This window comes from Euleptes europaea, chromosome 3 (assembly GCF_029931775.1).
Source record: "Euleptes europaea isolate rEulEur1 chromosome 3, rEulEur1.hap1, whole genome shotgun sequence".
Classification (NCBI taxonomy): domain Eukaryota; kingdom Metazoa; phylum Chordata; class Lepidosauria; order Squamata; family Sphaerodactylidae; genus Euleptes; species Euleptes europaea.
In genome coordinates, this window is record NC_079314.1 from 17,677,158 (window position 1) to 17,688,731 (window position 11,574).

At 50.8% G+C, this 11,574-nt stretch overlaps 1 protein-coding gene across 1 annotated transcript; it reads left to right on the forward strand.

Moving 5' to 3' along the window:
- The first annotated feature begins 792 nt into the window (after window positions 1-792).
- On the forward strand, window positions 793-10,976 carry UPK1A (uroplakin 1A). The gene is made up of 7 exons (XM_056846409.1): window positions 793-855; window positions 1,001-1,201; window positions 2,248-2,322; window positions 4,857-4,964; window positions 9,089-9,268; window positions 10,739-10,822; window positions 10,924-10,976. Exons 1-7 carry the CDS (start codon window positions 793-795, stop codon window positions 10,966-10,968), a joined length of 756 nt encoding a protein of 251 aa, XP_056702387.1. The 3' UTR covers window positions 10,969-10,976.
- Window positions 10,977-11,574: the final 598 nt, after the last annotated feature.

Below are 11,574 nucleotides of genomic sequence, written 5' to 3' on the forward strand. Positions count from 1 at the left end.
AGCGGCTCTTCTCAGTGCGAGTGGAAAGAGGCAGCAGCTGTGATGCCCTCGGTCTCTGTGCTTGCGCCTTAGCAGCAGGTCCTTCCCAAAGGCGGCAAAAAAATATGGCTACTTCATCAGGGCTTGCGGACCCAGGAGGTGGAGCTTCGTGATGGGTTGAAATTAAATCAAAAGAGTTTACGTCTAGACATTCTCTACCACTTAAGGAAGAATCAAACCAGCTTACAATCACCTTCCCTTCCCCTCCTCACAACAGAGTCTGCCGCTCCAAACTACACCACTACTACACCACGCTGGCTCTCTCTTAGAATTTTCTAACAGTTTGAGCGGTTCCTCAGTGGAACAGGCTTCCTCGGGAGGTGGTGAGCTCTCCTTCCCTGGAGGTATTGAAGCATAGGCTAGATGGCCATCTGTCAGCAATGCTGATTCTCTGACCGTAGGCAGATCATGAGAGAGAGGGCACCTTGGCCATCTTCTGGACATGGAGTAGGGGTCATTGGGGGTGTGGGGGGGGGAGGTAGTTGTGAATTTCCTGCCTTGTGTGGGGCGTTGGACTAGATGACCCAGGTGCTCCCTTCCCACTCTACGATTCTATGATCTGACAGGTTGAAGATGGCTGTTCAACACAAATTGGAATGGGAATATGGGAGAACCAGGACCATAATCTCTCTCAACCCCTTCTCAGTTGGTGGGAGAAGTTCTTGTCCCAAACAATTCACTCCATCCTCCTTTGTTTTCTTTCCCCGCTCCTTCAGAATCTGAGCTGCCGGAAAGGGACCATTTCCAGGAAACATGGCAGAGAAGGGGTCACCTCTTTTCGTGGGCTTGTTGGTGACAGGCAATGTTGTAATCATGGTGAGTGTGCTAGGCTGCGGGCCGAGGCAATTGTACATTTCTTCCTGAACTGATGAAGGGGGCTCTTGGCCATAGAATCCTAAAACAAATGTGAGACCGTGGGGTGACTGGGGGGACATGCTAACAGCCTCCCGTATTCATGCAGCTTGCGGGGCTGGCCCTGTATGCCGAGTCTGTCTGGGTGACAGCCGACCCGTACAAAGTGTACCCCATCTTGGGGGTCTCGGGCAAAGACGACGTCTTTGCGGGCGCCTGGATATCCATCTTCACCGGCTTTGCCTTCTTCTGCATCTGTGTCTTCGGCATTATCAGCCTGGTGCACGGCAACCGCCTTATGGTGTTACTGGTGAGTGCGACAAGGGCCGAGAATGGACCTCTGTGAAAAAAAGGTCTTGAGTCACTCACCACTATAGGGAAGGGGGCGAGGGAAGCTTCGACACATCCGGATTATGGGATGAGATAAAGGAGATTTATGCAGGGCTTTTCCTTTACAGTCACCCCGCTGACTGCTACGGCGCTTCGTTTTGATTATGTGTGCCTTTCCTGAGGTCGCCACGCTCTCCCTGCATGTTTCCCCGCATTTTGCCCGTGTTTTCCAAATACTGATTTAGCGAGAATCCAGAAAACACGGGCAAAATGTGCAGAAACGGGCAGGGAGAGCGAGGCCACTTCTGACGGTTGGAAAAGGCATGCATAATCAAAACGAAGCGCCAGAGCAGTCGGCAGGGGGTGACAGCAGGGAAACAGCCCTGCAAAAATTGCCAATGACTGCATTGGTCAGGCCGCTCCAGGAGGATTGTGTGCAGTTCTGGAGGCCGCACTTCAGAAAGGATGTGGACCGAATCAAGCGGGTTCAGAGGAGAGCGACGAGGATGATCAGGGTCCTGGAGACCAAGCCCTGCAAGGAAAGGCTGAAGGAGTTGGGAATGTTTAGTTTGGAGAAGAGGAGGTTGAGGGGGGACCTGATTGCTCTCTTGAAGTATTTGAAGGGCTGTCACTTCAAGGAGGGCAGGGAGCAGTTCCTGTTGGCAGCAGAGGAAAGGACTCGCATTAAATTGTGGGTGAAAGGGTACCCGCTGGATATTAGGGGGGAAATTTTTTACAGTAAAAGTTATTCGACAGTGGAATCGGCTACCTAGGGAGGTGGTGAGCTCCCCCTCACTGGCAGTCTTTAAGCAGAGGCTGGACAAGCACTTGTCAGGGATGCTCTAGGCTGATGCTGCATTGGGCGGGGGGTTGGACTGGATGGCCTCTATGGCCCCTTCCAACTCTGTGAGTCTGTGAATGTGTCTCTCTAGCCTGCTTTCCACTTTGGCTTGTGAGATGAACAGGGAAGGTTGACTTGCTGCCATCACCACTGCTGGGATCTCACTTTGTTGTTAATGTCCTCAGTATCTGGCCCTGATCCTGATTGCCTACATGTTTGAATGCGCGTCTTCCATCACAGCCTACACTCACCGTGACTTTGTAAGTATGGGAGGGGACTTCAAGACCACGGTTACACAGCCCGGATAACCTACAAGAACCAATGGGAGGGGACTTTTGGCAATGATGCCATTTTGATGAGGGCGACCCTATTTTATGCCCTGAACTGGATAGCCCAAACTAGCCCAATGTCATCAGATCTGGGAAGCTAAGCAGGGTGGTCCTGATGTGAAAGACCCCTCCGCCTGAGACCCTGGAGAGCCGCTGCTGGTCTGAGTAGACAATACTGACTTTGATGGACCAAGGGTCTGGTTCAGTAGACGGCAGCTTCATGTGCTCATTTGTGTGTGTCCTGTTTAGTACTTGGATGGGAGACCACCAAGAAAGTCCAGGGTTGCCTTGAAAACCCAAAGGATTGCCGTAGGTCAGCGGTGACTTGACGGCACTTTCCACCACATTTTCTTTATAAACAGGCCTTTGTGAACAGCTCCATGTTGCACATGCTGTGGAACAATAAAAGAGCCCCTTTAAGCCATGTGACTCATTGGTAGGGCTGCCAGGTCCCTCTTCTCAACCGGAGGGAGATGTTGGGGGCGGAGCCTGAGCAGGGCGGGGTTTGGGGAGGGGAGGGACTTCAATGCCATAGAGTTCAATTGCCAAAGTGGCAATTTTTCTCCACGTGATCTGATCTCTATCGGCTGGAGAGCAGTTGAATTAGCAGATGTCCTGCTACTACCTGGCAGTTGGCAACCCTACTCATTGGCTACAGTGAGCATAACGTCGCAATGCATCTTGACTCCAGTTATCTAAGCTGTGGTGGGAATGTGAGAACGTTTGTTTTGTCATTAGCTGGACGTGAACGATGGCTGCTGTTCTCAGTAGCTAGAGCAGTTGAGTAGTCAATGTTTAGGGTTGCCAGCTCCAGGTTGGGAAATACCTGGAGATTTTGGGGGTGGAGTCTGAGGATGGCAGGGTTTGGAGAGGGGAGGGACTTTAATGCCATAGAGTTCAATTGCCAAAGCAGCCTTTTTCACCAGGGGAACTGATTTCTATCGCCTGGAGAGCAGTTATAATAGCGGGAGATCTCCAGCCACCACCTGGAGGCTGGCAACCCTATCAATGTTGGAAGTTTCATTCTACAAACGGATTCATGCCAGTGTCTCTTATGGGATCAACCAATTAACATTACAAGCTTCCTGATAATTCACAGTGGGTAGCCGTGTTAGTCTGTTTGCAGTAGTCAAAAAGGGCAAGAGTCCAGTAGCACCTTAAAGACTAACAAAATATTTTCTGGTAGGGTATGAGCTTTCGTGAGCCACAGCTCACTTCTTCAGATACAAGCTTCCTGAGCTTCATAAGGTGGATCCTCAGGCACGGTTGCAGAATGTTAAAAAAACTGGGATTGTTTTTTTTACATAGTTTCACTGCATCTCATCCAATTCTCCTCCTGCCTGTACGGCTTTTGCCCACGCTGGTCCCATGATCCCCAGCATAGCCTTTTTGGTGGTCCAAAAGGGAACCTTCCTTTCTTTTCCACCAGCAGAAATACCAGCTGGATCCAACCCAGTGACTACAAGCATCTCTCCTTGAAGAAAAAAACTTTTCCAATAGGTTTCCAGGTCCTCCCTGGCCACCAGCGGGGGAAGGGGGTTGCCAGCTCCAAGTTGGGAAATTCCTGGAGATTTGGGGGTGGGGCCTGGACAAGGACCTCAGTGGGGTGCCCTAGAGTCCACCCTCCAAACCATCCATTTTCTCCAGAGGAACTGATCTCTCTGTAGTCTGGAGATGAGCTGTAATTCCAGAGGATCCCCAGGTCCCACCTGGCATCCCTAGTTGAAAACTCTTCTCTGGGAAATTCCTGAAGATTTGGGAAGTGATGTGCCTGTGGAGGAGAGAATGTGGAGAGAGATTTCACCTAGAATCTATGGTATATCATACAGTTTGCCCTCTATAGCTGCTGTTTTCTCCAGGGACCTGATCTGTACGTTCTGGAGATAGGGTTGCCAGGTCCCTCTTTGTCACTGGTGGAAGGTTTTTGGGGCGGAGCCTGAGGAGGGCAGTGGGGTACAATGCCATAGAGTCCCCCCTCCAAAACATCCATTTTCTCCAGGGGAACTGATCTCTGGAGTCTGGAGACAAGCTGTAATTCTGGGGAATTCCCAGATCCCACCTGGAGGCTGGCATCCCTACTTTCTAAATAGGATCCAGGAATTGCTACCACATTTTCTTCTCAGTCTATTAAACCAACTTAACCCATGAAAACTGAGGTATATCCAACCGTCCCCAAACTTTGCATAGACTTCCTTTCTTCTCTCACTACAGTCCACTGTCTTTGGGGAGAACGTTGCATGGGGAGGATGTCCCCAGTGGAAATGTTGTGTCCCCAGTCGTCCAAACTCTGACAGCAGCAGAGAGCCGAGTGTGTTCAGAAATGAGCAGGTTCCAGTGGAAGAAGAGAGTCCTTCCAGTCCTTGCATACATATTTTTAACGGAGTACTTTGCAAAGCAGACTTCTCAGGCCAGGAAGTTTGAGAATGTGGCCTGCCAACATAGTTTCCTCTCTCTTCCCCACCTAGGTGGTTTCGAATTCCAATTTCGTCACCAAACAGATGTTGACCTACTATTCCGCTGACACGAACCAAGGCCGGGAGCTCACCCGGATGTGGGACCTCTTCATGATGGAGGTAACGTGCCCAGCCCCGCAGGGGCGCAACTGAGCAGAACTGGCCAGAGCTAGTCTTGGCCAACTTGTGACTTTGTCAAGGCCAGACGGTGGCTTGGAGGTGGAAGCCACACTGTACAGCCATCCAGATTATGGCTGGGATGTGCAGAAGTGGCACGTCTGTCTCCTGTAACTCTACTGGAAAAAAAAGTTAATTGCTAAGGGGCATTCTGGGAATTTGTGCATACTCTTCACCGCCCCAGCAACTAGCTTCCTGGTTTTTGAACAAGCTGGTGTTAGGACGGTCTCTCTGGAATACTCTTAGCCTCTGCTTTCCAACATGGAGACCTGCTGTGATAGATAAAAGTGTCAGGGGACATGCCAGAGCTGTCAGTAGTTAGTGGCGGCATGTGTAGTGGTTAGTGGGTCAGACTAGTGTCTGGATAGGGTTCCTAACTGCCTGCTGGCGGCAGCCAATTGCCTGCCAACTCACCAGGCTGCCCACTGCCCCTCAGCTGGCCGACGGGTGGAAGTAGGCCAGCTGAGGGGAGGGGCGATCCACGCACGCAGTGCGATGCCATCACTTGCGGGTTTTCCCCGGAAGTGCCGGCAACATTCTAGCACTCCCCCCCAAAAAAAACAACCTCTATGGTTTACGTAGAGTTTTTGGAGGAATGTGCTAGAGTGTCCCACACGATGTCAGTGCTTCTGGGGTAAACCCAGAAGTCATGTCATTATACCGTGCTCGTGGATCTTTGCCACCCCCAGCCTCGACTCAACAAAGCTCCCGCCAGTGGCGTCAGGGGACCTTGTAACCCTAGGTCTGGGTGACCTTCATAGCAATCCCATGCAGAGTTACTCCAGTCTAAGACCATTGAAATGAATGAGCCTAGACTGGAGTAACTCTCCTTAAGACAACACTGTTTGTCTTGGAAGTAGGGTTGCCAGGTCCCTCTTCGCCACCGGAGGGAGACTTTTGGGGCGGAGCCTGACAGGGTGGGGTTTGGAGAGGGGAGGGCCTTCGGTGCCATAGAGTCCAAGTGACAAAGTGGCCTTTTTTCTCCAGGTGATCTGATCTCTATCGGCTGGAGATCAGTTGAATTAGCAGGAGATCTCCTGCTACTACCTGGCAGTTGTCAACCCTACTTGGAAGCTCACTGGATGACCTTGGGCCAGTCACACACACTCAGCCTAATCTACTTCATGGCATTATTGTGAGGATAAAATAGGGAGAGGAACACAATGTTGTAAGCCGCTTTGTGTCCCCGTTGGGGAGGAAAAGTGGGGCCTACATAGGGTTGCAGGGTCCCCTACTGCACTGGTGGGAGCTTTTTTGGGCAGGGCTATGGGAGGTGATCTCCTATGCGATGCAATGATGTCACTTCCTGGTTACCCCAGAAGCATCGGCATCGCACAGGACGCTCTAGCACGCTCCCCAAGGGAGCGTGCCAGAGCATCCCCGTCGTGATGCCGACACTTCTGGGGCAAACCCAAAAGTAATGTCATCGCATCACACGCGCATGGAATCGCCGCTGGGAGCAGCCTGGTTAATTGGCGGGCAATTGTCCTCCGGAACCAACCATTTGGTAAGCCTAAACCTATATATCTAAATAAATGATGTTTTTAAATTTTATTGTGTGTACTGAGCCTTCTAAGAGCCCCGTGGCACAGAGTGGTCAGCTGCAGTACTGCAGTCCAAGCTCTGCTCACGACCTGAGTTTGATCCCGACAGAAGTTGGTTTCAGGTAGCCGGCTCAAGGTTGACTCAGCCTGCCATCCTTCAGAGGTCGGTAAAATGAGTCCCCAGCTTGCTGGGGGTAAAGGGAAGATGACTGGGGAAGGTGCTGGCAAACACCCCGTAAAACAAAAGTCTGCCTAGTAAAAGTCGGGATGTGACGTCACCCCATGGATCAGGAATGACCCAGTGCTTGCACAGGGGACCTTTACCTTACTTTTTACTGAGCCTTCTGCTTAGAGCTGCCCAGAGTCACCGTGGGCTCCCAGACAAAGATTCTACCTCCCTCCCACAATGTGATCCGAATAAAATATTGTGGTAAAGCAAATCACTCGGGTGGCTGTTACCATGCATGTCTAATAATAAAGACTCTGCATGTCCACCATCCATCTGTCCATTTGCAGCAGGCACAACTCACCACAAACTAAAACGAGGAATCTCAAAATCGGCCACCAACTTCAAGATGACTGTGGGAGTTTCAGGGTCACGGAATCGGAATATCCTGGCCCAGGTTATCTCCAGACCCCCCCACTCCCAATGCTATTTGCAGCTAAACTAAATTCTGTCCCTCATTTATTACCACTAAGGCAGATTATCGTTCTGTTATCATTAGGGTCGCCAGGTCCCTCTTCGCCACCAATGGGAGATTTTGGGGGCAGAGCCTGGGGAGGGTGGGGTTTGGGAAGGGGAGGGACTTCAGTGCCATACAGTCCAATGGCCAAAGCGGCCACTTTCTCCAGGTGAACTATTGGCTGATGATCAGTTGTAATAACAGGCGATCTCCAGCTAGTACCTGGAGGTTGGCAACCCTAGTTATCATGTATGTAAAGGGTGTGTGGGGAAAGCATCCTTTTACTACTTTGATAGATTATGGGGAAATCATGATGCCCTCTTTCTGTTCATAATATCAATAAAGGTTAGCTGCTATACTGCTATTAAGTACTTTCCAAATGGCCAACCAGGATGGATGAGAAGGAGCTGAGACGGAAAAATGTGGGGGGAGAGATAAAAATTAGAACGGAGGATACAGGAATGGCAGATCATGAAAGGAAGAGAGCAAAACGAAGGACGAAAAAAGTGAAAAAGAGAGAAATTAGGGGAAAGACAAAGGGTTTTTTTATTTTTGCTACAACACACTAACAGGGCTGCAGCTTTGCAAGATCTGGCTTTGCAGACAAAACTGTGGAGCTGGGTGGAACTGAATGAAGAGGGAAACCATAGACGGCTGGAGATAACGACCTTATTAGGAGGCTGTATTGTCGCTTGTCCTGGCTGCCCTTGCCTTGCTCTGGTGCTGGTTTGGCTGATGGGTTTAGCAGGATCTGGGAAGCAAGGGTTTCTTTCCCTCAGCCTCCTGGTAAACTTTGCCAAAAGACCCGGCCAGGAGAGTCAGAACAACTCCTCTTCACTGTGTTCTGCCTTCCTTGCGCCCCTAGTGGCTGCAATGCAGAACTGAACACATGTGCACATGAAGCTGCCTCATACCGAATCAGACCCTTGGTCCATCAAAGTCAGTATTGTCTACTCAGGCCGGCAGCGGCTCTCCAGGGTCTTAGGCGGTGGACTTTCACGTTACCTTCCTGCCTAGCACCTTTAACTGGAGATGCCGGGGATTGAACCTGGGATCTTCTGCATGCCAAGCAGATTCTCTACCGCTGAGCCACAGCCCCTCCCCTACTTTGATTATGGGGAAATTAGGGATGGGGGGGAACAGATAGGGGGGCGGAAGTCAATGCGTTCTGAGACTGTAGCGTGACTCTAGCTTCAGGGGCCCACCAGCTGACTTAAGCCATGGGAATTTTGTTCCCCAGGTCCTGCTGCTAAGCCCCTCTTAAGTCTGCTCCAGGCCCTCTGAATATTTCCACTGCTCCTGGATGCAATAGGTGGGCAGGGCTGAGGCCGTGGCTCAGTGGTGGAGCATCTGCTTGGCATACAGCAGATCCCAGGTTCAATCCCTGGCACCCCCAGTTAAAAGGGTCAGGTAGCAGGGGTGGGGGAAGACTCTTCCAGTTGGGTTGCCAGGTCCTTCTTTGCCACCAGTGAGAGGTTTTTGGGGTGGTGCCTGAGGAGGGCGGAGTTTGGGGAGGGGAGGGACTTCAGTTCCATAGAGTCCAATTACCATTTTCTCCACGTGAACTGATCTCTATCAGCAGGAGATCAGTTGTAATAGCAGGAGATCTCCAGCTAGTACCTGGAGGTTGCCATCCCTATCTTCCAGAGACCCTGGACAGTCACTGCCAGCCAGAGTAGATAGGACAAACCTCGGTAGACCAAGGGTCTGATAAGGCAGCTTCATGTGTAGCTGGATCACAGCCAAAAAAAACAAAACAAAAGGTGCCCGGCTGTTCTTTTTTCAACAGGAGGAACAAACCCTAACCAGTGTGATCTTCTTCCTTCCCTTTGCCCTCTAGCAACAGTGCTGTGGCACCAACAGTCCAATGGATTGGGTGGACTACACCTCGGTCTTCCGCAGCAGGTACCCTGAGGTGGTGGCCCCCTGGCCGTTCTACTGTTGCAAGCGGGACCCCAACTTCATCATCATCAACGAAGAGGGCTGCCGAATGGGGCACCCTGACTACATCAACACCAAGGTATGGGGGAATCCTCCACGTTTCCGCTGCTGTTCCGGGACACTTTTGTGGCTTGAATAGGGCAAAGCAGGGGTGTTGAAGTCATTTGTTACAGGGGCCAGATATGACATAAATGTCACTTAGACGGGTCGGGCCATGCCTCACCAGCCCAGATCAGGACTCGGGGTGGGGGTGTTGGCTGCCTCGGCTGGCTTGCCGGCGGGATAGGAGCTCTCAAGGGGCCGGATCCAGCCCCGTGGGCCTTATGTTTGACACCCCTGGAATAAAGCCTCCTTCTCCAGGCCAAAGACAGCTGCCGAGTTCCTCTTTGGAACTTGGAAGAAGCAACATCTGGAAAGAAGCCAGGATGCCTCAGTGGTAGGGTGTATGCTCTGCATCCAGAATGTCCTAGGTTCAGTCCTGAATAGGGTTGCCAGGTCCCTCTTCCCCACCAGTGGGAGGTTTTTGGGGTGGAGCCTGAGGAGGGTGGGGTTTGGGGAGGGACTTCAATGATATAGAGTCCAATGGTTAAAGTGGCCATTCTCTCCAGGGGAACCGATCTCTATTGGCTGGAGATCAGTTGTAGTAGCAGGAGATCTTTTACCCGTGCTAATTTCCAAACCATATGGTATAGGCACGGGAGTGCTTTTGTTTTGTTTATATTGATTATCCTTTTGGCACTATGGACAAATTAACTGAGACTTTCGCCTTTAGTGTGGCTGAACGAGACAGAATATTACAAAACTTACCTTCTGTGTGTGTACCTGAAGGTTGGCAACCCTAGTCCTGAACAAGTCCAGTTAAAAGCCTCTTGGAGATAGGACCTTCTCTGCCTTAGAAAGTTGCTACCATTTGGCTTAGAAGATACTAGATTTGCTTGACCAATTAAGGTCACTTCCTGTGGCTCAGTGGTAGAGCAACTGCTGGCATGCAGAAGGTCCCACGTTCAATCCCCCACATTTCCAGTTAAAAAGTATCAGGTACTAGGTGATATGAAGGACCTGAGTCTGAGACCCTGGAGAACCTCTGCTAGTCTGAGTAGACAAGACTGACTTTGATGGACCAACGGTCTGATTCATAGGGTTACCAGGTGCCCCGTGGTGGTGGGCAACCCCCCCGGCAATTTGCCCCTTTGCCCGCTGACCAACTGACGGTCGCCGGGCAAACATGCACGCGTGTACACGCTGCTGCAGGTCACTTCCAGTTTACAACCGTAAGTCCCGCCTCACGAGGGGCCTTATGCCACTCAAACTAAGAGTTCGAGTGGCATAAGGCCTCTTGTGAGGCAGGACTTCCGGTTGTAAACAGAAAGTGGCGCGCGTCCACGCATTGCCGCGCGACCCCAAGATGTGCCTTAAAAGTCTCCTGCTGGAGGAGAGGTAGGACCTGGCAACCCTACTGATTCAGTATAAGCCAGCTTCATGTGTTCATGTGTCCATTGTCCCATTCCTCTTTAAGAAGTTTTCACCCAGTTATCCTTCCTTTCTCCAGGGCTGCTTTGAGCACATCAAACATGCGGTGGACAGCTACGCCTGGGGGGTCTCCTGGTTTGGCTTTGCTATACTGATGTTCACGGTGAGTCCCAGCCGTGTGATTTGTTGGTGGGGGAAAGGAACCCCTTGGCTGTGGTCCTACTGTGGAATTTGCCTAACGGTATCCTCTTTATTCCCCCTTAGTGCCCTGTGGTCCTTTTGGCCATCTACCACTACATCACAATGTGAGGAACCCCAACTCGTCGAGCCAGTATGCACCCTATGACGAAAGAGGACCTTATTCTACTAGGCAGAGCAGAGGGGATCCTCAGCCACCTTCCTATGGAGACCTCTCTCGGTTTCCTCCAGTGCCCACATCACACCCCAAAACGTGTCCTAGAAGGCTCGTTTTATTTCCTCAGTCTGGCCATGTTTGGTCTTGCATCTAGACCCCTTAAATTTGCCATTCTGTCGCTGGGATCCCCTATGGAGAAATCAACCCAATTTCTTTGTACAACTTTTTTTTAATGTAACATAAATGTGATTTGAAATCCTGAGATCTGATGAGCGTTCTGCAAAGCATGGATTTAATCTGGGCTGTTTAAAACCTAGCTGGAACTCCGTAGCATAATTCATTCCCACCCCATCCCCTTTTCCCCTCTTTGACATCAAATGGGGTAGCGTCCCTGCAAGTATTATAATAGATCCTAAAGTGCTTTTTCTGGGATGTGCTTCCTCTGTTCCAAATGACTTCCTAAATTATGGAGCCCCCTACTGGAGAACAAGTGGAGAAATCTCTAGGAAATTTGGGATGAAGCATGCAGTAACTTCTGAAGGTAGCTTCTCCCAGTGCTT